This window comes from Cynocephalus volans, chromosome 10, assembly GCF_027409185.1.
Source record: "Cynocephalus volans isolate mCynVol1 chromosome 10, mCynVol1.pri, whole genome shotgun sequence".
NCBI classification, from domain to species: domain Eukaryota; kingdom Metazoa; phylum Chordata; class Mammalia; order Dermoptera; family Cynocephalidae; genus Cynocephalus; species Cynocephalus volans.
The window spans coordinates 20,588,944-20,614,074 of NC_084469.1; the positions used below are offsets into that span (position 1 = coordinate 20,588,944).

General features: G+C 41.6%; 2 protein-coding genes across 2 annotated transcripts; both read left to right on the plus strand.

Annotated features, from left to right (window-relative positions):
* The first annotated feature begins 5,367 nt into the window (after positions 1–5,367).
* Positions 5,368–9,964, plus strand: LOC134389392 (C-C motif chemokine 15-like). The gene is made up of 4 exons (XM_063112947.1): positions 5,368–5,488; positions 8,639–8,701; positions 9,152–9,275; positions 9,719–9,964. Exons 1-4 carry the CDS (start codon positions 5,413–5,415, stop codon positions 9,840–9,842), a joined length of 387 nt encoding a protein of 128 aa, XP_062969017.1. The 5' UTR covers positions 5,368–5,412; the 3' UTR covers positions 9,843–9,964.
* Positions 9,965–12,722: 2,758 nt separating this feature from the next.
* Positions 12,723–16,217, plus strand: LOC134389512 (C-C motif chemokine 15-like). The gene is made up of 4 exons (XM_063113077.1): positions 12,723–12,836; positions 14,910–14,984; positions 15,476–15,587; positions 16,025–16,217. Exons 1-4 carry the CDS (start codon positions 12,761–12,763, stop codon positions 16,146–16,148), a joined length of 387 nt encoding a protein of 128 aa, XP_062969147.1. The 5' UTR covers positions 12,723–12,760; the 3' UTR covers positions 16,149–16,217.
* The last annotated feature ends 8,914 nt before the right edge of the window (positions 16,218–25,131 follow it).

Below are 25,131 nucleotides of genomic sequence, written 5' to 3' on the forward strand. Positions count from 1 at the left end.
TCAGGACCTTGAGAGGTTTCTTTGGGCGTCTGACAGTCAGGATCTCAGAACTGAAGAGGGGAGAGTCAGAACCCTGAACAGCAAGCAAGGAAGAGTCCAGGTGTGGGGAATGAAAGGCCCCTTACTTTTAGTTCACGTGACAGAAAGCACCCTCAGAATGTCCTAGGGAAAAACCAAAGCAGTATATTGGCTCATACATTCAGAGTAAACAGCAGGGGTGCAGCTTAGGGAAAACCAGCCCAGGACAATCGACTCCACAGGGTTCTGGTACTGAGTTCATTGGCTCTCCTGCAGGTGGACCAGCACACGGTTGTCCTCACAGAACCTTCCCCTTCTGAGGGAACTGCGCTCTTCCCATCATTATAATCCGAAAAATACTGGGAAAGCCTTAATTTTCTGACTATGGAGGTGGGTTCACACCTGTGGCAAAGGAGCAGGTACTGTGACTGGCAAGAGCCCTATGGAACCTAATAGCTATGGGGGCAGAGCAGCCCCCTCAGAGAAGGGGTCACCTTTCCAGAAGAAAGGCGGGTGCTGGAAAAAACACAACACATCCCCCCTACTTTACTTTAGAAAAATAAAATAAAATAAAACTTCTTGGTCCCAGGACTTGTCTCAAAGTATTAATAACCAAGTTAAATGTTAATTGCCCACCTGAGCATTTATCCCAGAGAAATGAAGACTTCACACAAAAAAACTGTTCATGAATGTTAACAGCGACTTTACTCGTAATAGCCAAAACTGGAAACAGCCAGATGTCCTCCAATGGATAAATGATTAAACAAACTGTGTACATCCATACCATGGAACACTACTCAATAATAAAAAGAATGAACTGTTGATACACACAAAACCTGAATTAATAATGGGGCTGGCCCGTGGCTCACTCGGGAGAGTGCGGTGCTGATAACACCAAGGCCCCGGGTTCAGATCCCATATACAGATGGCCGGTTCGCTCACTGGCTGAGCGTGGTGCTGACAACACCAAGCCAAGGGTTAAGATCCCCTTACCGGTCATCTTTAAAAAAAAACAAAAAAAACCTGAATTAATGGCCAGAGAATTAGGCTGAGTGAAAAAAAAAAAAAGCCAGTCTCAAAAGGTGAATTGTATACTGTATGACTCCATTTATATAACATTCTTTTTTTAGTATTATTATTGGCTGCTGGCCAGTACAGGGATCCAAACCCTTAACTGTGGTATAACCCTGCACTCTAACCAACTGAGCTAACCACCCTTGACCATGGTGTTATAATACTGAACTCTAGCCAACTGAGCTAACTAGCCAGCCCCTTATATAACATTCTTGAAATGATGAAATTATAGAAATGAAGAACAGATTAGTGGTTGCCAGGGATTGAGGAAGGGGTGGGGTGGGAGGGAGGTGGGTATGGCTATAAAAGAGAGATCATTATGGTGAAGGAAGTGTTCTGAATCTTGACTGTATCAATGCCAATTGATGGTTGTGATATTGTTGTAGAGTTTTGAAAGATGTTACCACGGGGAGAAACTGAGTAAAGGGTACACTATACAGGGTCTCTCTGTTTTATTTCTTACAACTGCATGTGAATCTACAATTATCTCAAAATAAAAAGTTTAATTAAAAATGTTAATGATCATGCTTATTTACACATTATTTGTATAGTATAGACATACCCAAATATTTCTCGAAGTTTATCATTTCCATGGTTTTGTTTTAAATGGTAAACTCTAGTATCAGGCAGACCTTGGAATGAATCCCATCTTTGCCACATACTAGCTGTGTGGGAACACAGCAAATACTAGCAAATTATTTCACTGCTCTATGTTTCCATATCCTCATCTGGAAAAAGGCATAATGATTGTACCTGATTCACAGGATTATAGTTAGGATTTAATCATAAAATACTTGTAAAACACATAAAACAGTATGTGGCCCATGTCTCATTGTTAACTATTTACTATTCCTGTTATTTGCAATTATGTCTAACTAGAATGTTCCCTTCTCTTTTGAAGTGGAATACAGTCTCTGTCCAATTTTTGAGACCCAGGTCAGATACTATCCCTTTCATGAATTTTTCTCATCATCCCAATCCAAAGGAATCTATCTCATACCCCTTCAAAATCCTCATTGGGCACGAAGTCTTAACAGCTCTGGATGGCAGGGATTTCCTCAGTCCTCTACCTCCACCCTAATGAGAATAAAGCATCTTTACTAATATCTATGCAGTCCTTCTGTAACAAGTACCCATTTAATTAAAAGTGAAAAGCCTCTTCTTGAATGAGGAGCTATTGCTTTTGCTTTCAGCAGACTTGTAAAGAAAATAAATCCATCCCAAAGAGAGGATTAACTGTTAGCTCCTGCTGCGTAACAAATTACCACAAAATGCAGTGGCTTAAGACAGCAAACATCTACTACTCTTGCAATTCTGTGAGTTTGATGGATGGTTCTTGTCTGAGCCAGCTCAGCTGGGATTTGATGGTTTAGGATGACCTCTCAGCTGGGACAGCTAGCACACATGATGGTATAAAGGTTCCCAGTAGCAAAACAGTGCAAGCCTCAATGTGCCAGCACTTTTCAAGTCTGTTTTCATCACACTTCCTATCGTTTCATTGGCCAAAGTGAGCCACATAGCCAAGACCAGACTGAGTATGGGAAGGAACATCCCAAGGACATACATACATGAGAAAGAGCTAGAACATTCCCTGGGCTTTGTTTGGGACAACAATCTGAACTCAAGGGATTGTCTTTGCTCACCAGGCATTTTTACCTTACAAATCAAATGATTTAGGGAGGCTGCTTTGCCACTATTTTATATGCATGTGCCTAGTGGGAAGAATTCCTGCTAAATCAGCTCAGAGACAGCTGGCTGGACTCATGCCCTGCCCCTCCCAACACAGGTGACTTTGGCTTAGTCCATCAGATGAGGTCAGGCACCTGGGATGGTTTCACTTCAAAACTCAAAGAACAGCAACCTACGCAGGGAAGAACCACAACTTCAGGCCCCTTTAGAAGGGAACTGTACATGCACAGTCATTCTGAGGGTTCCTGACCTGTTGGGGACACAGACACAATGAAGGGACTGATAAGAAAGGAGTAAGGGGTGAAGTTGGAAGTAAGGCTAAGTGCAAGCTTGAGAAAGAAGGTGGGCTACCCCAATGAGGGGCCATTTTTAGCTCAAATGTGCTGACCCTTGCCCTACACTCCGCTGTACTATTACGGGGTGGCTCAGCTTATACTAGACAAATGTGCCATGTGAGCTTACGTCGTGGGATGTGGTAGAGCTGTGTTTACAGGCAGATAACAGGATATTTGGTATTTCTGTAAGGGAAGAAGTTGTAGGGTGTGCTAAGTGGTATTGTGAAATAATTACAGTAAACACCCATAGGCCGGTTGTGAGATGAGCCCACGAGGCCCAGACGCTCATGCTCCTGGAACATGCTAAGTGATCAGTAAGCACTGGTGCTTGTTACTATTAGCCTTGTAAGACCTCTGAGGCTGGAACAGCCCTGTGGAGTAGCACAGCCTGCTTCCTTGGTTACGCCAAGAAAAGTAACAAATCGAGCTGATCTGAGTCCTAAATGTCACCAAGGATGCTTAGCGGTGGTGGGAAGTAAGGGTGAAAAAAGACTCAGGAAGCCCACAAAACCCTCTCACAAAATGTTTTCTTTATTGTGGCAGTCAAGAAATGGCAATATGTTGTGGAATCAACATGTTGATTGGTAAAGATTGTAAAATCTCCTCCATTTTTTCTTTTTCTTTTTCTCTCTTTTTTTTTTTTTTTTTTGAAAATTTATTTATTTATCTATGGCACCTGGCCAGTACAGGGATCCAAAACCGTGGCCTGGGTGTGATAAAGCTGTGCTATAATCAACTGAGATAACTGACCAGCCTCCTTTTTTTTCTTTCACTGAACAAATATGTGTTCAATACTGTCAGACACTTCTGTCCTACCAGCCACCTCTCTTGCTCTAGCCAACACCTCAGCAGCCAGTGATGCAAGGCTTTGCCCAGCTTCGTGTAGGTGCAATCTGACAATGCCTCACCTTGGCTGTCATGTAAACCTCTCCTTTCCCACGTCAGGGATTCTCTGATGCTGAGATATAAGAAGCCTATGGGAACCTGCTCAATACTCAGGCATGTGCAACCTGGAAGTACAGGGCAAGTACATCCAACCACACCTGAGTTCAGGTTAATGAGGTGACTTTTGGAAAGTCCCCGAGGATGGGGGCCGGTTGCCAGAGGAACCAACCATTTGACTGGAACTTTCAGTCCCACCTCCCGTACTCCAGGGAGGGAAGAGGGGCTAGAGATTGATTTGGCTAATGGCCAGTTTAATCAATCATACTTATGTAATGAAGCCTCCATAAAAGCCCAGAAGGATGGGGTCCCGAGAGCTTCTAGGTTGGTGGACACGTGGAGGTGCTGGAGGGAGGTGCACCTGGAGAGGTCATGGAAGCTCCACGCCCCTTCCCCACACCTTGCCCTATGCGTCTCCGCTACGCAGCTGTTCTGGAGATGCATCCTTTATAATAATTGTTAATCTAGTAAGTAAACTGTTTTCCTGAGTTTTGTGAGCTGTTCTAGTACATTATAGAACCCGAGGAGGTTATTTAATAAATATTCATACACATCTAGTACTTTCCATGTACAGGCAGGCACTGTTCGGAGGGGGGTCATGGGAACCTCTGATTTGTAGCCAAGTCAGACAGAAGTTGTGCGTCACCTGGGACCCACCATTTTCTATTGGCATCTGAAGTGGAGGCAGTCTGTGCGACTGAGCCCTTAACCTGTGGGGTTTGTGCTAACCCCAGGTAGATAGTGTCAGAGGTGAAGTACTGAGAAGAGTAGTAGAGTAGAAACAGGAGTGTTGCTTTCAAGGAGTCAGAAAATATGAATATATTTTTGAAGGTAGAGCTAAAAGTACGTGCTAAAGAATTGGATGTGGGGTGTGAGACAAAGAGACGTGTCAAGGATATCTCCAGACACAGTGGGAAGAGTCACATGGTCAGGTTCATAAGTTAGGGTGTTCTCTCTGGTGGTCCCCCATATTTATAGGTTATTTGGGCACCTGAAGGTGGTTAAGTCCCGAGGATTAATTTGATTTAGAGGATTAATGAATTTCCTAGAGGGAAGATCCTTCTTAAAATATTTACCGTCTTTGCCTGTGTCCATTGGGACAGTTCCGGAAGCCCATGGGGACAAGTTCAAGTCAGATTTGCCCTCTACTTCCTCTTGCACTCTCAGCCTTGTTCCCTTTTTTTAGAAATGATGTGTTAGCTATGATATAGCTAATGAACAGCCTTCCAACCTCTGCCCTGTGACTTCCTGATGCTTCTGCTCTTATAAACACAAGGACAGAGCTGGTGTCCTGGAGAGGCAGGGAGCAGTGAGACCAGGAGTCCTCAGGCCGGCTCTGCTGCCCACCAGGAAGATGAAGGTCTCTGCAGCTGCCCTCTCCTTCCTCATCCTTGCTGCTGCCCTTGGATCCCAGGCCCACGTCACACATGGTGAGTCCAGTGAGCCTTCCCACTGGTGGCCAGGTTCAGGGTAACTCATGGCCTGGGAAGGAGATGCAGAGGGACACCACTTTCCTCCTGTGACTACTCTCCATCTCAGACATGGTGATGGCACTTATTTAAAAGCAGCAGCAGGATATAGACCTGCCTCTGTCTGCAGCCTTTAGTCCCTGGGGAAAACTACACAGATGACTGGTCCCATTTGGGAATTATTATTTCTCTTTTCATGGCCAGAATTTTTTGATACCTTCCCTTAGCTGACATAAGACTATTAAGCGCCAGATCAAAAGAACTGTAGTAAAACAGTACATTTGTGGAAAGAAGCATAGAATTCTTGAGGTCAGAACTGTTAAATACCATCTAGTATAAAACCATCATGTTGCAGAGGAAATGGGACCAGTCAGGCAAGTGACTCACTGAAGGTGATCTAACCACTCTGTTTTTTATTTAACAAATAATCACACATACCTAGTATTTTCTATGTAAAGGCAGAGACTGTTCTAAGTGCCTTATAAATATTAGCACACTGATTTCTCCTAACAACCCTGTGGAGTAGGTGTTAGGTTGAACAATGTAAATTTGCCATTTTTGTAAGGGGGGAGAAAAACAAAACCAGAACATCAGTAATTCTACATAGTTTTGCATATTATTATTATTAGTCTCATTGTACAAATGAGAAAATTAAGGCATAAAAACTTAAGATTGCACAGCTAGTAAATGGTGGAATTAGGATATGAGCTACCTAGGAAGTAGTTATGTAAAGATAAGGCCAATTAAGATCTTTCTTTATTTTTGCAAGCCCAACCCAAATCATATTGAGCATATTAAAGTGTTCAATGTAATCCATATGTTACTATGTAAGAAATGAGCTAACAACAGAAAATAAATGTTGAATTAAGCTGGCAGTTGAATCCTTAATTTATGTTTTGCTTTGGTTTTTGCTTTTTAGCAGTTGGCTGGTACAGGGATCACACTCTGAACCTTGGTGTTATCAGCACCCTGTAATTTATGTTTTGATATGGAAAGTAAATATCAATTTTAAAGCTAGCTTTATTCTGTGATACAGTAAATTGTGGAAATAAACTAAATTTTAAAAAGAATTAAAAAGAAAGAAAGACAAGAAAGAAAGAAAGAAAGAAAGAAAGAAAGAAAGAAAGAAAGAAAGAAAGAAAGAAAGAAAGAAAGAAGGAAAGAACAAGCTATAAGTTGAGTTGGAGTGGCCTAATTAGTGTAGTGCAGGTCCAAAATCCCTTATCCAAAATCTTTGATGCTACATGAATTTCGGAATGCAGAATTTTTCAGGTTTTAAAAAGTTAACATATGATGCAGCAATTCATTCCACTTTTGTGGTATACTCAAAAGAATTAAAAGCAGGTACACAAAGAGATTTTTGTACATCCATGCTCATAGTAGCATTATTCACAATAGCCAAAAGGTGGAAGCAACTCAAGGGTCCACAAAAATATGAATGGATAAGCAAAATGCGGTACATAATTACAACGAAATATTTCTCAGCCTTAAAAAGGAAGGAAATTCTGACACATGCTACAACATGAATGAACATCGGGGACATTATGCAAGTGACATAAGCCAGTCGCAAAAGGACAAATATATATGACTCCACTGGCATGAGGTACTTCAGGTAGTCAAATTCATAGAGACAGAAAGTAAAATGGTGGTTGGCAGGGGCTGGGAGGAGAGAGAAAGAGAGGTTTTTGTTTAATGGGTACAGAGTTTCAGTTTTACAAGAAGAAAGTTCTGTAAATGCATGGTGGTGGAAGTTGCGCAGTAATTTGAATGTATTTAACGCTACTGAACTATATACTTAAAAATGGTTAAAATGATACATTTTATTTATTTATTTATTAATGTTCCCAATTCATTTTTATTATCCTAATATTACCCCCTCCTTCTCTCCAAAAGAAAGACAAAACATAACGAAATGGAAAAATGTATTTAGGCTGATAAGACAAAGCAGCAACCTAATTAATTTTTTTCTCCCCAATACGATTTTAGGGCTTTCTTATTTTACATGAGACAATGCTGGAGTGGAAAGACACAGAATGGTTTTTTATACACGTTTAACTTTTTTAACTTTATCCAAGTAGAAGCTACCATTTTGTTTTGGGTGTCATTTTTTAGCACTCCAAAGTGTTAACCAATGTGTCTCCCTCCCATCACCCTTTCTTTTCAAATAGGACTTGGTGATAAATGGACTTTGGCACATACCAATTCTAGTAACCATATTTTAAATATGAACGCCTATTCCATATATATTCTATTTATTTGATAGAGTTTTCCAGAGTTATTTTAGTAAAATTGTGATAATTAAATTCATTTGCAATTAACTACCAGTTAATCTTAGAGAGGAAATTCTACATTCACACCTTCTGTTGAATTCTATAAGCATATTCTTTTATTTGGAGGTAATTGTAGAATTCTGCTCTCAGAATTACACATTTAAGTTGTCTGAATAAATACCCACACACATTCCCACTTATACCAAGTACTGGTTCATATCGATATCATCATCTCAAGATAAAATGGTACATTTTATATTACATTCACTTTATCACAATTTTTAAAAATAATTTTTTTAAAAAAGGTAATACATACCAGGATGCTACTAATTCTTGGTGGGCTCTGCAAAGCATGCTTTATATTCAAACACAGCAACATTTCTGCAGCACGATGTACGAATATGTATACCAAGTGGGAAAAACAAAGACTGGAAATAGCCTCACTTCACTTCGGGTGACATTGTGCTGCCCTATAAGCTGATGAAAAACTTTCTGTTTCCAGTGTTTTATGGATTCCAGAAATGTGTAGAAAGAATTGGGGACTTTGTATTTCACTAGTAGATATTCAATTAACTTACCTGTGTTAGATTTGCAGTTTGCTTTCAGTATTTCAGAGTCAATAGAATGTTTTCAGGTGTCAAACATTTTCAAAAGGTCCCTGAAAAATCTTAGGGCCTTAATGGAACAAAGGGGCCTGGAGGCAGACCTAGAACATAGGCAGGTGACAGAGGTCCAGCACTGGCACCTCTCTCTCTCGGGAGGGGATGAGGAATGTCAAGGTGGAGATGGTGACACTGCTGCCTCCCAGTGATTTCTCTCCCACCCCGTCTGTTTCTTCCAGATACAGAGACAAGAAAACTCATGGTGTCACAGCATCAGTTTGAAGGCTCAATTCGTCACCACGGTAAATATTCAAGTACAGCATATATTTAAAAGCAGCAGGCAGGTACAGGTCTGCACTATAGCTTCCATCCATCCCACATAGAGGATGTGGGGAGCAGGAGGGCCCTGAGGGTGGTGAACATCTCCAAGGAAGATCAGGATGGGTCATGGGTACTTAGTCCATAGGTGCCTTCTCTCTTCCCACCTGGCTGTCCCGAGAGTCTGCTCACTTGGGGCACAGGGTGCTCTCTAATGCCTGCAGGTATTTGCAGATGTCTCCCCTTTCTTGGGGAAATGCTCCTGGCCTTGCTGTGGCCCACCCTGGGTGCTGTCAGACCCACAGCTCAACCCTGGGGAGTGTCTGATGCAAGGAGATGCCACCAAGGGCTGGCTGAGGAGGAGGAAACATTCCTTCTGAGTCCTGTCCCTTTTCACCCTCTACGGTACTCTTGAGGAAAGGGGGAAAGGACAGTTTTCTCTGCAGGCTTTTACCACCCTCCTGACTGCTGCTTCTCCTACACCCAACGAAGCATCCGATGTTTATTCATGAAAAGTTATTTTGAAACGAGCAGTGGGTGCTCCCAGCCAGGTGTCATGTAAGTGCCAAGCTCACCCACCATGTGTTGGGGGACAGGGAGCCTGCAGGGTATTGGACGGTGGACCTGATGGATGGGTGTGCCAGAAAAGGCCTCCCCCCACCACCCCCACCACCAGGATCCCTCCAGGAAAGGGGCAGCTTGTGTCCTTACTAGGATCCTGCAGGGCATCAGGCATCAGATATTCCCAGTGGAGAGGAGGGAGGGAAGGAAGGACAGAGCAGGCAGAAAGCTGCCCAAGGACGCTCCCATGAGTCACTAGGGAGTGTCACAGGCTGAGGGAGGGTCTCAAGAGGACACTGTCCATGAGCTGTCATCAGCAGAGAATGGAAAGTACAGGCTGCATTGAGTGGGGAATCCGAGGGGCAGGGAGGATGGGGCTCCCCGTCTCCATCTGCTAAAGTTACCTGAGATTGTAATCTCTCTTCCCCCTTGTTCCCCAGCTTCCTCACTAAGAAGGGGCAACGTGTCTGTGCCAACCCCAGCGATGAGCAAGTTCAGGATTGCATGAGAAAACTGAAGAGTTCCCCAATATCCATGGACCCTGGAACAATTAAATTTACTTGAGAAGAGACACAAGTTACCAGCCGCCCACCTCCAACTCTCTTGCAAAAACTATATCCCAAATTCTTTTTTTAAAAAAACATTTATTCTTCTGTTTTGGTTTTAAAGCAATGCATCTAATAAAGAGCATCTAATTTACTTGAATTTTACGAGGAAAAAGAAACTGAAGGAATTATTGAACTTTGGATAAGTATTGTCTTTAAAAGCAGAGACATCATATTATAATTTTTTAAAAAGCTAAAAATATAACTCATTTAAATTTAGGTTGAATATGAGTCAAAGATGTATTTAACCTATTAGTGAAAGAATCATTAAACTGATTCAAAGGTCATCTGAGGAACAGAGATACATGTAGTTAATTGGGGATGACATTCTGAAATACGTTTGCTAAATTACAGTACAGATTAATATCCTGTATATAGGGCAATAATAAAACTGTAACCTTTGGATTATTTTTCCAGTGAACAGGAATCATTTGCATCTGTGCTAGTCAAAAATTCACAAGTTAACATGTAATTTCACAAAGTCTGGGGCTGATCAATAGTAAGCAAAACATCAATCAAAAGAACATTCCCTGATGTTCTATTGCACAGTAGGGTGACTATGGTTAACAGTTAAGTTTTGCATATTACATAATAGCTAGAGGAGAGGTTTTTGAATGCTTTCACTACAAAGAAATGACAAATGCATGAAGTGATTAACTACCCTGACCTAGTTATTATGCAACATATATATGTATCAAAATATCAGATTGTACCCCATAAATATGTACAATTACAATGTGCAAGTTAAAACTTTTTTTAAAAAAATAGAATTAAAATATATATATGTATATTTTAAAACGTACATTCTCCTCCAGATTTAAGGAATCCTGAAGTGGGCCTGTTAGACAACATTCCAATATGACTTTGAAAAGTATACACTCATTCTTTTGCCTATTTCTAAGTTTCAGATGTTTTTCTTAATAGACATAAGTTTCTAAGAGATTTCTCCCCTAAAGTTAAAGGACATTAAACTTTAACTATTTGATGGAGTTAATATCAATTTTATATACACCTTTGTTTAGCGTATAAGTTTATAATTTGGACATCTTGGTCAACTGTTTTATAAAATTCATAAGACAGCACTGAATTCTAAACAACAATAAAATACTTTTCATTTTAAAAAAAGTTTAGAACTTATGCTTTCTTTTAGGGTGATTTGCCTAAAAAATCAATAGCAGAAAACTGATCAATAATCAAATAACGTTTATAACAATAAATCACTATTAGAAAAAAAGTCCTGCAATAATGATAAAAGATGGGAATTATTATATCCCCCAAAGAGATTAAACACAAATTCACATGAATGTCTCATTTTCTCCTATCAAAATAGCTAATCTTCAAAGTTTTCACTACAGTTTAGAAAACAGTGTCTTTTGCCATGTTTACTTAATATGTGACCCTTGATAATCTCATACAGATTCTTATTTTCGAATAATTTTTAATTGACTTTTTTGCTTATTAACCAAAAGAGAAGTACTCACCTTCATTTCATTATTATCTTTCTGCATTTGCACTCGAGACTCACACTATTTGTTTTATGTTAACTACCTCGTCCTTGAAAACATTCTTTAAGGACTTTGTAACAACTGTCCTCTGGGAAGTTCGTGAAGAGGGTAGATCTCATGTGTTTGTTTAACTACACACACACACACACACACACACACACACACACACACACACTCTCTCTCTCTCTCTCTCAAACCTCATTGTATTGGGAGGGAGCCATGAAGTAAGTAAACATTTAAAATAGAGCATGACAGGAGCTATGGTAGATTTAAGTGCCAGATGCTGTGGAAGCACTTAGGAGGGACACCTGGCCCAGCCTAGAGGCAATGAGAGCCAAGAAGTCTTCCTGGCAGAGGTGACTGCTGAGTAGAGTTGATAGGTTAGTAGGAATTAGTATAGCACAGGGCCAATTTATCCACTAGGCAACAGCATTGGGGTCCTGAAAAAAAAATTCAAAAGAAAAAAGTATAAGATCTAAATTAATAAATGCATCATTAACTGTAAACTTAGTATGCATTAAAATGTCATTACATTGGAAAACAGAGGAGCTATACATGCAAGGAGGATCCAATACTGAAAGGCCTTCTACCCTCAGACAAAAATTTTAGAATTTACCAAGGTCAAGGGTTCGGATCCCTATACTGGCCAGTCACCCAAAAAAAAAAAAAAAATTGGAACTGACCCTGAGCCCAAGATCAGTCTCTGGCAGAATCTGCATGAGGAATCACATGGCCAAGTTTACATGTTAGAATGTTCCCTCTAGGGGTCACCCGATTATAGGCTTTGGGGGCACTCGAAGGTCCAGGATGTACTGGTTAGGACTTGGTATTATCAGTGCCTGGGAAAATCTCCTGGTCCCTAATCTTGAGACCCTCCAGCTCTCCATTCTGGTGGCCAGCTTGACTGGCTCTTACCTTTAAAGTCCCTCTGGTTGAGATTCCAGGAACAGAACTGGAAATGGACACAAGACAGTATACACCAAGTCCTAATCCAAGTTGGGAAGTCTGAAATAATCTCTCACTCCCACCCCAGGCCCGGATTTAGAGGAGTAAAAGAATCTCCCAGAGGAAAGGCTCTTCCTTGAAATATTTACTGTCTTTGCCTGTACTCATTGGGACAGTTCGGGAAGCCCATGGGGACAAGTTCAAGTCAGATTTGCCCTCTACTTCCTCTTGCACTCTCAGCCTTGTTCCCTTTTTTAAGAAATGATGTGTTAGCTATGATATAGCTAATGAACAGCCTTCCAACCTCTGCCCTGTGACTTCCTGATCCTCCTGCTCTTATAAACACAAGGACAGAGCTGGTGTCCTGGAGAGGCAGGGAGCAGTGAGACCAGGAGTCCTCAGGCCAGCTCTGCTGCCCACCAGGAAGATGAAGGTCTCTGCAGCTGCCCTCTCCTTCCTCATCCTTGCTGCTGCCCTTGGATCCCAGGCCCACGTCACACATGGTGAGTCCAGTGAGCCTTCTCACTGGTGGCCAGGTTCAGGGTAACTCATGGCCTGGGGAAGAGACACAGAGGGACACCACTTTCCTCCTGTGACTACTCTCCATCCAGACACAGTTATGGCACTTATTTAAAAGCAGCAGCAGGATATAGACCTGCCTCTGTCTGCAGCCTTTAGTCCCTGGGGAAAACTACACAGATGGCTGGTCCCATTTGGGAATCATTATTTCTCTTTTCATGGCCAGAATTTTTTGATACCTTCCCTTAGCTGACATAAGACTATTAAGTGCCAGATCAAAAGAACTGTAGTAAAATTGTAAATTTGTGGAAAGCAGCATGTTAGAACTTTTATATACCATCTAGTATAAAACTATCATGTTGTAGAGGAAATGGAACCATCCAGGCAAGTGACTCACTGAACATACTGTCCCATTTGTCCCTGGGGAATTTTATTTCATGAAGGTACTGAGAGTTCACACAGAGAGGCTAATGCCATTGATGAAACAATGTATTACTTATACTTCCCTAAAGAAGTAGGCACGCCATGCCATATGGGACCAGAGGGGACGCATCAGGTCTTAGTCAGGAGGCATAGCAGAAATGAAGGGAAAACCTATGCTAGAGCCTTTATTAGGGTTTCTGAAGAGAAGGCAGGGCAAAGCAGAGTATACAGTTTGGGACTGGCTAGTTTGAATAAGTCTGGAGGGCTTTGGAATGTAGGAATAGTCTCTAGTTGCCTGGCACCTGGCCTTGGCGTGATTTAGGGCAGGGGAAGTACAGCTTGGTGTGTGAGTTAGATAAAGGTGTGGTTGGGCACCCGGGCTCAGGATTACTTGGTTTGTATATTGTTGTAAATGAGAGTCTGAACCCTTTGTTATCTCTAAAAATTGGCTAGCCCTGGGAGAGGCAGTTTCTCTCCCCAGCTGTCAGATTTTTAAGATGTCAAAATATCATAAGATGCAGAAAATTTTTTTTTAATGATTAATACATTTAATTCTATTTTTTTTAACAAATAAATATCTAGTACTTCCTATGTGCCAGAAGCCACTATTCTGTCTTATAGATTTAAGTATCATCACACATTGATTCTTCCTACCTCTGTGGGATAGGTATTAGGCTGAACAAATGCAAATTTGCCGGTTGTAAGGGAAAAAAAACAGTGGGACATGAGCAATTTTATACAGTTTTGCATATTATTATTATTATTATTATATTATTCTCATTTTACAAATGAGAAAACTAAGGCATAGAAACCATACATAACTAGCTCAAGATCAGAAAGCTGGTAACTGGTAGAATTAGCAAGTAGCTATGAAAAGACAAGGCCATTTAAGATTGGTTTTTCTGCAAGCCCACCAACCTCAGGTCAAGCATATTATGTTGTATCCACATACCTTACTAAGTATGATTCATATGTAAGTACATATAAAATGAGCTAAAAGTTGAGTTGCCTTTGCCTAATTAGCAAAATGCAGGTCCACAATCCCTTATCTAAAATCTCTGGGGCTAGATGTACTTTGGAATACAACATTTTTTTGGTTTTAAAAAGGTAATACATAACTGCACATGACTTAACATCCATGGTAGTGTCTGGGAGGCATACTTTAATCGAACACAGTGATACTTATGCAGCAAACACATACGCATATTTATTCTGAATGGGATAAATAAAGACTGGAAATAGCCTCACTTCACTTCAGGTGACATTGTGCTGCCCTATAAGTTGATGAAAAACTTTCTGTTTCCAGAGTTTTATGGATTCCAGAAATGTGTAGAAAGAACTGGGGACTGTATTACACTATGTAGATATTCGATTAACTTACCTGTGTTAGATTTGCAGTTTGCTTTCAGTCAGTAGAACGTTTTCATATGTCAAACATTTTCAAAGGGTCCCTGAAAAATCTCAGGGCCCTAATGGAACAAAGGGGCCTGGAGGCAGACCTAGAACATAGGCAGGTGACAGAGGTCCAGCACTGGCACCTCTCTCTCTTGGGAGGGGGTGAGGAATGTCAAGGTGGAGATGGTGACACTGCTGCCTCCCAGTGATTTCTCTCCCACCCCGTCTGTTTCTTCCAGATACAGAGACAAGAAAACTCATGGTGTCACAGCATCAGTTTGAACGCCCAAATCGTGACCAGAGTAAATATACAAGTACGGCTTATATTTAAAAACAGCAGGCAGGTACAGGTCTGCACTATGGCTTCCATCCATCCCACATGCAGGATGTGGGGAGCGGGAGGGCCTTGAGGGTGGCGAACATCTCCAAGGAAGATCAGGATGGGCCGCGGGTCCCTCGTCCATAGGTGCCTTCTCTCTTCCCACCTGGCTGTCCCGAGAGTCTGCTCACTTGGGGCACAGGGTGCTCTCTGATGCCTGCAGGTATCTGCAGATGTCTTCCCTTTCTTGTGGAAATGCTGCTGGCCCTGCTGTGGCCCACCCTGGGTGCTCTCAGATACACAGCTCAATCCCGGTGAGGGACTGAAGCAAGGACATGCCAGCAAGGGCTGGCTGAGGAGGAGGAAACATCCTGAGTCCTGTGCCTTCTCACCCTCTACAGTACTCTTGAGGAAAGGGGGAAAGGACAGTTTTCCTCAAAAAGAGACTCAGGATGGCCCTTTAAATGGCCCTTTCTCTTGCTGCAGGCTTTCACCTTCCTGCTGACTGCTGCTTCTCCTACACCCAACGAAGCATCCGATGTTTATTCATGAAAAGTTATTTTGAAACGAGCAGTGGGTGCTCCCAGCCAGGTGTCATGTAAGTGCCAAGCTCACCCACCATGTGTTGGGGGACAGGGAGCCTGCAGGGTATTGGACGGTGGACCTGATGGATGGGTGTGCCAGAAAAGCCCCACCCCCACCCCCCACCAGGATCCCTCCAGGAAAGGGGCAGCTTGTGTCCTTACTAGGATCCTGCAGGGCATCAGGTATCAGATATTCCCAGTGGAGAGGAGGGAGGGAAGGAAGGACAGAGCAGGTGGAAGGCTGCCCAAGGACGCTCCCATGAGTCACTAGGGAATGTCACAGGCTGAGGGAGAGTCTCAAGAGGACACTGTCCCTGAGCTGCCATCAGCAGAGAATGGAAAGTACAGGCTGCATTGAGTAGGGAATCCAAGGGCCAGGGAGGATGGGGCTCCCTGTCTCCATCTGCTAAAGTTACCTGAGATCGTAATCTTTCTCCCCCTTGTTCCCCAGCTTCCTCACTAAGAGGGGGCAACGTGTCTGTGCCAACCCCAGTGATGAGCAAGTTCAGGATTGCATGAGAAAACTGAAGAGTTCCCCAATATCCAAGGACCTGGTCAATATGAAACTTGCTTGATGGAAGGGGACAAAAGTTGCCAGCCCCCCATATCCAACTCTCTTGTTCCAACACCTCCTGTGAGTTTCTTTACCCAATTTTCTTTTTAAAAAAACATTTACTATTGTATTCTAGTTGTAAAAGTAATGCATCTAATAAAGAGTATTCAATTTAACTTTGCTTGAATTTTAAGAAGAAAGGAACTAAAATAAAACTAAAGTGATCACCGAACCCCTAGGAGATTAAACACAAGTTCACATTATGTCTCCTCTTCTCCTGTCTACTGAGATAGCTAATCTTTGAAGGCTTGGATACAGTTTCAGAAAACAATTTATTTTTCTTTATCATTTGCTCAAATCATGCCTTCTTTTAGTTTACTTAACTTAATATCTGATCCATGATAATCTCAATTAAAGTCCTGTTTTTCCCATAATTTCCTTTTGATTTTGTTGTTGTTGTTGTTGTTGTTAACCAAAACAGAAGTATCTTTGTTTCATTATCATGCTGTATTTGCACTTGCAGATTTGCACCATTTGTTTCATGGTAACTGCTTCATTCTTGGAGACATTCTTCCAGGACCTTCTAACTTCTTATTCCAATTTGGAGAAATGCTTTCTGCACCTGCCAAAAATCATATGGTGTTTATTCTCATCACATGACTGAGTTCATTCCACCATGACATGTAGCCCACAGCTTCCTCTTCCTTGGGTTCATTTTTCATTTTGCTAGAATATATCCTTGGACTGCCTCCTACTATAAAAGTTGCAAAGGCAAACACTCTCCTGTGCTCCATGAGAGCCAGGACAGGCACACCCGACACAGGCTCGGCCAGTCTGAGACTCCCTTCCAGAGCTTTGAGCCTGGAGCAAGTGTTCTAAGGAAAAGAGAGGACTCCACGCAGGTGACAGTGGTGGTGGCAACAACTTCCAGATTTTGGAGGCAGCAGTGTCAGCTCACGCATCGCAGGACCAGTGCTACAGGTCAGCACTGCTAGTTGCAGCTCGCAGCAGAGGCAGCATCACCCACACCGGTTGGTTCCTTTGGCATTAGAGCTGTTCTCTCTAGGTTCTACCCATTTTCCAAGCCTTTCTGCCAATTCTGTGCACTACTCAAAATCTTCACAGTAAATAAATTCCTTTTTTGCTTATATGAAGCACAGTCAATTTCTACTACTTTTGAACAAAGAACTCCAACTGATACAAATAATAAACTCCCTGAGATTTTGAGGGTCTAAAGACTTTTGTCTTTAAATTTGAATCATGGTTCAGCTGAATATGAAAGTCCACGTACAAAATCATTTTCTCTCAGAACACTGTAGACATTTCTCAATTATCTTCTAGCATCTCATACAATGTCAAAATTCTAAAGCCAGTTGGTTTCTTATTCCTTAAGTGTTCTGAAAACGTTTTAGACCCTCTGGGAATTTTTAGGGTTTCCTTTTTATCCTTGAAGTTTAGACATCTTATCAAAATGTGTCTAAATGTGTCTTTTTTATTATTATCCCTGCTATGCCTTCTATTAGCTTTTTAATCTAAAGACTCAAGCCTTATTTTAACTCAAGAAAATTTTCTTCTGTCATTTCTTCATTTTTTCCCATCCATTTATATTGTTCTAGCCTCTCGAACTACTGGTGGATGTTGGATTTTATGCAGCTATTCCCCCTGAGTCTTAACTTTTCTCTCATATTTTACATTTTTTATTCTATGAGAGAAAAATTGTTGGTCTCTAGCCATGTCTCTTCTGTATTTCATTACTGAGAATTCTTTGCTGATCTTGATCACTCCTTTTTCACAGTAACTTATTACTGTTTTGTAGATGCCACACCTTCTTAAATCTTTCTGGGAATAAATATCATAAGGGTTTTTTTCTAAAGTTCTACCTCTTTTTTTTTTTTTTCCTGCTGTTTCCTTCGGAATGTTTCTTTCTCCCACCACCCCCCACGCTATTAGTAATTCTCAAATGCCTGGTTATCATTGGTTGTCTGTTTATATTTGTAAATGAAGGACTAGGTTTTAATGAGGAGGTGTGGATTTTCTCTATGGTTCTACAGGTCTGTATCCTACAGACCTCTTTCCTAAATGGGAAGCCTGACTTTAGATGCGGGAGTGGAGAGATGGGCAGGAGATGACAAGATGAGGGTGTATTAGTCCGTTTTGTGTTGCTGTAACAGAAATACCTGAGACTGGGTAATTTATAAAGGAAAGAGGCTTATTTGGCTTACGATTCTGGGACAGCTGCATCTGGCGCAGGCCTCAGGTTGCTTCTACTCATGGCGGAAAGTGGCAGACAGCCGATGGTACAAGCAGATCACATGGCAAGAGGAAGCAAGAGAGAGAGGGAGGTGTCAGGTTTTTTACACAACCAGCTCTCCTGGGAACTAATCGAGCGAGAACTCACTCATTAATCCCCCCTCCCCCAGGGAGAGCATTAATCAATTCATGAGGGATCCGCCCTCATGACTCAATCAGTTTCCAACACTGCCACATCGGGGATCAAATTTCCACATGAGTTTTGGTGGGGACAACACATCCAAACTCCATCAGACGGGTAGTGCACAGGTATATACAATTTAAACAAGCATTAATAGTGTTCTTATGCAGATGGTTCTAGGACCTTGCTGAGAAATACTACTTTAGCAGATAGGGGGAAACAGGTAAGCAGGCTAGCTGGTGGACCTGCACAGGGTCCTTAGTATATTTCACTACCTCAAGGATGCCTTTCTTTGCTCACCATTTCTCAGGATAACTAGAAGCCCCTAGTTCCCTGCAGATTCTGATTGTAGGAGCCCTGGCTTTGGTAGGTGAGGAAGAACGAGGGGTGGGACTGGCCAGGCTTTCACTGTTGTAGTCAACTTAATTCTGGGGGATCTAGTAGGAGATTAGGGTAGGGCTTCTTGTCCTTGACCAGGAGTTATCCAGGGCACTGCCCAGTTCTCTCTCTGGCCCACTGTCCCTTCTGGAAGACTCCCACAGCAGATATCCTTCCTTATTCAGAGAACTGTGCATGTAGCTTTACTCTGTGTCAACCCCACACCTGACTGTCTTGAAATGGGGACAGGACAGGCCACAGCTTTTTATTCAACCCAAGTTTCTTTTCCCAGAACCGCTGACTCTGATCTTCAGATTATCCAAGGTACTGCTGAGAAAGTTCTCTTTTTCAATGATCTTCTCCTTTACCTATATGAGGGTACACACTTGTTCAGCCTTCTTGTGGTTTGCCATCAAGCTGACCCATGTCTTCTATATAGAACACAAATGTCTCACCTTGTGGTGGGCTGATGTCATTTTTTCTGCTTCCCTACTGCTACTATGAATTTATTCTTATACTTTTTCTGTCATTTCAATGGGATTTAGGGAGAATATAAGAGGCAAACACAGATGTTCAGGGTTCTGGCCTATATTTTGATCAATTCATGATCTTTCCTGTTGCTCTCATTATGTCACTGAATGCTGTTGAATTCAGAAGTTTTGAGTTGAAACCAGCTCAATGAGGCCTAAAAATATGACAGGGGGATTGCAACTCAGAAGCTTCTGGATTCTCTATGGAGATATTTTTCAGAGCCTTAGGGAAAATCTCAGAGGGTTGTTGGATTAAAACTGTGCTAGATTTAAGGGGAATGCATATGGTTTCATTGGGTTCTCTGATAGGTCAATTGTTGGCTCAGAAAAATAAAACGAAAAGAGAGAGTACCTGAGCAGTGTGGATTCCAGAGGACAAGGTGTCCTCTTATCAAGGTGTTGGGTCATGACAATGGTGGCTCAACAGAAGACAGGGACAAAAACCAAGACTTTCCTTTCTAACCAAGCATCTGGTCACTCACAGAAGGTCTCTGAGGTCTTGGAGGGGACAAAGGCATGTTACATCTAGGTTAATTGCACAATATAAACATTATTTTCACAGTTCTGCAAAAACAGCATGTTCTTTTTTGCTTCCTTGCTTAGTGTGGTGTCCTCTCCCAGAAATGACCTCCTCTCAACTCTGCCCAGCAAAACTCAACCCAACCTGTAGGGTTTAAATTAGGTGTTACCATAAAACCTTTCCTCATCATCCCAGCCAGAAGCACCCATCTCCCTTTCTCTGGAATCCTGAAAAGATATTTATTGTCACTCAAATAGATTATTATTGAGTCACTGCCTTATGTTATGCATGCATTGTGTTAGGCATTATGAAAACCATAAGAAGAAAACACACTAGATTCCTGCCCTTCAAGAATATTTCAGTCCACAGAGAAGACTAAATATAAAAATATGATATGACACTTGAGTGCAAGAATCATGTCTAATTCATCACTAGGTCTCCAAATTTTTATGTAATTTTAAAGGGAAAAGATAAGGCTGATTATATTGTAGGCAACCATCCTGGGACTCAAGCCCTATGCCCCAGTTGGACTGCCCAAGGGCTGGAGAGACTAATATATTCAAGTACACCAGTCAGAAAGCTCTATATTAGGGCCGGCTCGTGGCTCACTTGGGAGAGTGCAGTGCTGATAACACCAAGACCCTGGGTTCGGATCCCATATAGGGATGGCCAGTTAGCTCACTGGGTGAGCGTGGTGCTGACAACACCAAGTCAAGTGTTAAGATCCCCTTACCGGTCATCTTTAAAAAGAAAAAGAAAGAAAGAAAGAAAGCTCTATATTAGATAAGGGCTTCTGAAACTTAAGCATGCATAAGAATCATTAGGAGGGCTTGTTAAAACACAGATTGCTGGGTCTCACCTCCAGAAATCTGGCTCAGTAGGACTGGGGTAGGGTAAAAGAATCAGCATTTCTAACAAGTTACCAGGTATTGCTGATGCTGCAGGGTGGGGGGAAATTGAAGAGGAACTCTCACTCTTGACTTCATCATTGTTTGCAATTTTTATAAAAAGCACACATTTCTTCAGTAATCAAAAAATAATTTAAAAGAGCTGGAAAAAATGAGTTTTTATTGTATTTTCAAGGACATACAAGAAAATGGGCCTGTTCTTCACTTGTGTTGATACTTGATTTTTTTTTATGATGAAGCTTATCAAAGCTGCTCAATTATAAAAGAAACATATAACTGGAAAAAGCTTCAAACATGGCTAAATAAGTCTGACAATCAATTTTGAATTTTTAAAAGTAAAAGTCTTGGAAGTTGTGCAAAATAGTTAGAAAAATATGAGCTTAAAAGTTGTAAAAAAAAAAAAAATCCAGAGCTTCACAGAAATCATAAAGGCATAAAATACCAAATGGAAACATCCATATTTTCCTATTTAACTTTTAGAACCACAGACAAGATTTAAAAAGTAATATATTTCATTCCCTCACCTGAGGACTCAGCCAAGACTAGGGCAGAGGGGATGACCGACATGGATAAGGCCAGGGGGGCCAGAGACAAGGACACAACCAATGTGACCAGGAGATTTGTTACATACAGGAGACTGAACAGTTAAGTAAATATATGGGAGCCAGGTTTTTCACTTCTAGAGTAGAATAGAGTAGGGTAGAGCATACAGAAAGGAGGAAAACTAAAATAACTCTGTAGTGTGGACTTGGAATTGGACGTAGTAGTATAAGCTTTTGGTTTTTCATATAGATTGAAAGATATAGAAATTGCTAATAATGTATGAGATAGATATAAATTTAAACACACACGTATACATAAATGCTTATTTATATTTCCTAATTTTGTCCACTGAAAGCTCAGATCTAAAAGCCATGTCATTCCTACAGCAATGAGGACAGCAAGCACTCAGATCTTGGTTTCTCAAAACCGTTCTCCTTTTATTCAGCTTTGATAAGCTTCATCATAAAAAGGAATCAGGACTCATTGGAGAAATGGCTAATTCCAGAGCTGGGCCAGGGAAAGTAAAAGATTAGCCTGGAACACTTCTTGTTCTAAAAAGTAAGAAAACAAGGTTAAAGAATAAATCCTAAAATCTTCTAGAGAGGGGAAACAGCAGATCACCACAAATAAAAGTTTCAAATAAACATATTCTCATATTCTCAATGTAGAATTCTATATCCAGCAATCAATCAAGTGTGAGGGATGAAACATGACCCCTTCAGATAAGCAAGAACTCAGAAAATTTATGTCCTACATACCCTTTCTGAATTTTTTTTTTTTTTTAAAGATTTCCAGTAAGGGGATCTGAACCCGTGGCCTTGGTGTTATCAGCACTGCCGCACTCTCCCAAGTGAGCCTCGGGCTGGCCCGCCTTTCTGAGTTTTTTTAAGTCAACATATATATGTTGCTCTGAAAACATTTTAAACAGTTTTAAAATAGGCACCGCATACTCACCAGCAGGCAGCAGAGGAACATTTAGGATTTCTAATTATGTTGCTACCAATATTCATTTACTTTTTTGAGTCCTTCTTTAAGCTGTGAGTCCTCTGAGGTCTGGGTCATCTTCATTCCCACCCTCTAAGCCTAGCCCGGTACCTGGTATTTGATATTTTGCCAAAGTGATGCGGTCATTCAACCCATTCTTTTTCCCTCCTGAGCATACAGAGGATGGATGTATATTTTCCATCCCTTTGTCATTAGGTTGGCACCAGGTGACTTTATGTTGGGCATGGTATGTGGGTGAAAGTAATTTATAGCATTTCCAGAACTGATCCACAAAAATCCCCCAATCCTCCACTGCCTCTTCTCCTTGGGAGCAAGCTTGGATGCCTTGTGCTGAAAAGGGTGGCATTGGGGCCGGCCCGTGGCTCTCGGGAGAGTGTGGTGCTGACAACACCAAGGCCACAGGTTCAGAATCCATATAGGGATGGCCGGTTAGCACATTGGGTGAGCGTGGTGCTGACAACACCAAGTCAAGGGTTAAGATCCCCTTACCAGTCATCTTAAAAAAAAAAGAAAAGAAAAGAAAAAGGTGGCATCACAAGATAGAAGAAGAATTGGTTCCTGAATGACTGCGGGGGGGCAGCCCTCCCCAACCCACACAGCCTCACCCACTGCTAACCTACATTGGACCATGACATGAGCAAGAAATAAATTTTCATTCAATTAATCCCCTGGGTTGTTTATTATAGCAGTTAGCATATACAGACTAATGTACATAGGAACTCCATAATTGCTGGAATAATAAAGGAATTTCTTGTAAGGCTCCCAGCAGCAATTTGGCAGGTCAGCTAGTCTCCATGAAAACAAAGAAGTAAACATTATTTCTTTCCAGTTCATCTTCTTCCCAGAAATAGCTTGTTTCCTGAGACTGTTCCTAATGACAATTATAATTTGATATGAGGAGTTTAAATAGTGTTGCTATTGATGATAACAAATACAGAATACAGAATATTTCTAATTAATGCCCATCTCCATTCACACCTAACCATGAGAATTTAGCTTTTTCCTATAAGATAAAAATTCTTAGACCTGGCTTCATTTATTTACTGATCCTTCTTCTAAAATACATATTTATAAATCACCAGCTATACGCTAGGCTCTGTGTAAATGGGCAAAGATCTCTGATGATTTTAGGCAAGGAGAGGAGATTAAGAAGCCATCTAACCACAACAGCAAGCAGAATAGGGGAAGTGCTCCCCAAAACAGCATGGTGAGAACCACTAGACTGAGTCTGCAGAGGTGGGATCTGTCCCGCATCCAAATTATTGCCTGAATATGAGCAAGTTGCTGGCCCTCTCTGAGTCCCAGCTTCCATTTGGTAAATGGCCAGCTTAGACTAATCTAAGGATGGCAAATGCATAGCATGCAAGCTGCACCACCACAGAAACTGCACATCAGTCACAGCACTTCTTCCCGATGTGCCTGGACATGACCTCAGAATAGTTTCCAACAGAGCTCCAGCCCACCATTATCAATGAAACCTGCTAGCCATCCCTGAAGTAGGCATTTTCTAAGGTTCCCACCAAGCTTCTCTATAGTGAAAGTCAGAAACTAGAAGAAGGCATCAAAGGGATTCACTATCTCAGGTCAGAAAGGGCTAAGACTGAGGCCAGCCCATGGCTCACTCGGTAGAGTGCGGTGCTGATAACACCAAGGCCATGGGTTCGGATCCCATATAGGGATGGCTGGTTAGCTCACTGGCTGAGCGTGGTACTGACAACACCAAGTCAAGGGTTAAGATCTCCTTAACGGTCATCTTTTAAAGGAAAAAAAAAAAAAAAAAAAGGGCTAAGACTAAAGGCTTTGTAGAGAACCCAGGCCAGCCAGGACATTATTTTAGAGAGCTTAATTGGGGCTCCCATATATCTCTGCAGCACAGTGGTCAAGAAAACAGACTTGGGAACCAGACTACCTGAGTTTGAACCCCAGTTCCACTTATCAACTGTCAAAACTTGGGCTTTGCTTCTGAGCTTCGGTTTTATCAACTGCTGTTTTAAAGATTAAATGGGCTAATACTCAGAAATCATTTGAGACAGTGGCTAGAGTATATAGCAGCCATTATATAAATAAATCTCTATTGAGTATCACAGCACTTGTTCACCCCAGGGTATGGTGAGTGGGGTGGGATGAGACCGGGAACTGTGGGTCCTACTTAAGAATTTAAGTGAGGATTATCTAGCCCTCATGGACGAGACCTGATCAGGGAACTCCAGACCTCATCTCGCTACCGCAAACGCCCTCTGTTCTCTGGAAAAACAGATTCTAAATTTCCAGGCCCTACATGGCCTTGCTCTTTATTTATTTGTTTGTTTGTTTGTTTGTTTGTTTTTATTTTTCTTCCAAATTTTACTTTATTTTGTCAATATACAATGTGGTTGATTATTGTGGCCCATTACCGAAACCTCCCTCCCTCCTCCCTCTCCCCCCTCACTCCCAACAATGTCCTTTCTGTTCGCTTGTTGTATCAACTTCAACGAATTGTAATTGTTGTGTCTTCTTCCCCCCACCCCCAGTTTTTTTGTGTATTTATTTATTTATTTTTAGCTCCCACCAATAAGTGAGAACATGTGGTATTTCTCTTTCTGTGCCTGACTTGTTTCACTTAATATAATTCTCTCAAGGTCCATCCATGTTGTTGCAAATGGCAGTATTTCATTCGTTTTTATAGCTGAGTAGTATTCCATTGTGTAGAT

What these genes read in the sequence shown, in the direction of transcription:
- LOC134389392 (XM_063112947.1), top strand. Translation starts at nt 5,413, where the DNA reads ATGAAGGTCTCTGCAGCTGCCCTCTCCTTCCTCATCCTTGCTGCTGCC. An exon ending in CCAGGCCCACGTCACACATG is followed by an intron (nt 5,489 to 8,638) that starts GTGAGTCCAGTG and finishes TGTTTCTTCCAG; the next exon opens with ATACAGAGACAAGAAAACTC. An exon ending in AGGCTCAATTCGTCACCACG is followed by an intron (nt 8,702 to 9,151) that starts GTAAATATTCAA and finishes GGGAAAGGACAG; the next exon opens with TTTTCTCTGCAGGCTTTTAC.
- LOC134389512 (XM_063113077.1), top strand. Translation starts at nt 12,761, where the DNA reads ATGAAGGTCTCTGCAGCTGCCCTCTCCTTCCTCATCCTTGCTGCTGCC. An exon ending in CCAGGCCCACGTCACACATG is followed by an intron (nt 12,837 to 14,909) that starts GTGAGTCCAGTG and finishes TGTTTCTTCCAG; the next exon opens with ATACAGAGACAAGAAAACTC. An exon ending in TGCTCCCAGCCAGGTGTCAT is followed by an intron (nt 15,588 to 16,024) that starts GTAAGTGCCAAG and finishes CTTGTTCCCCAG; the next exon opens with CTTCCTCACTAAGAGGGGGC.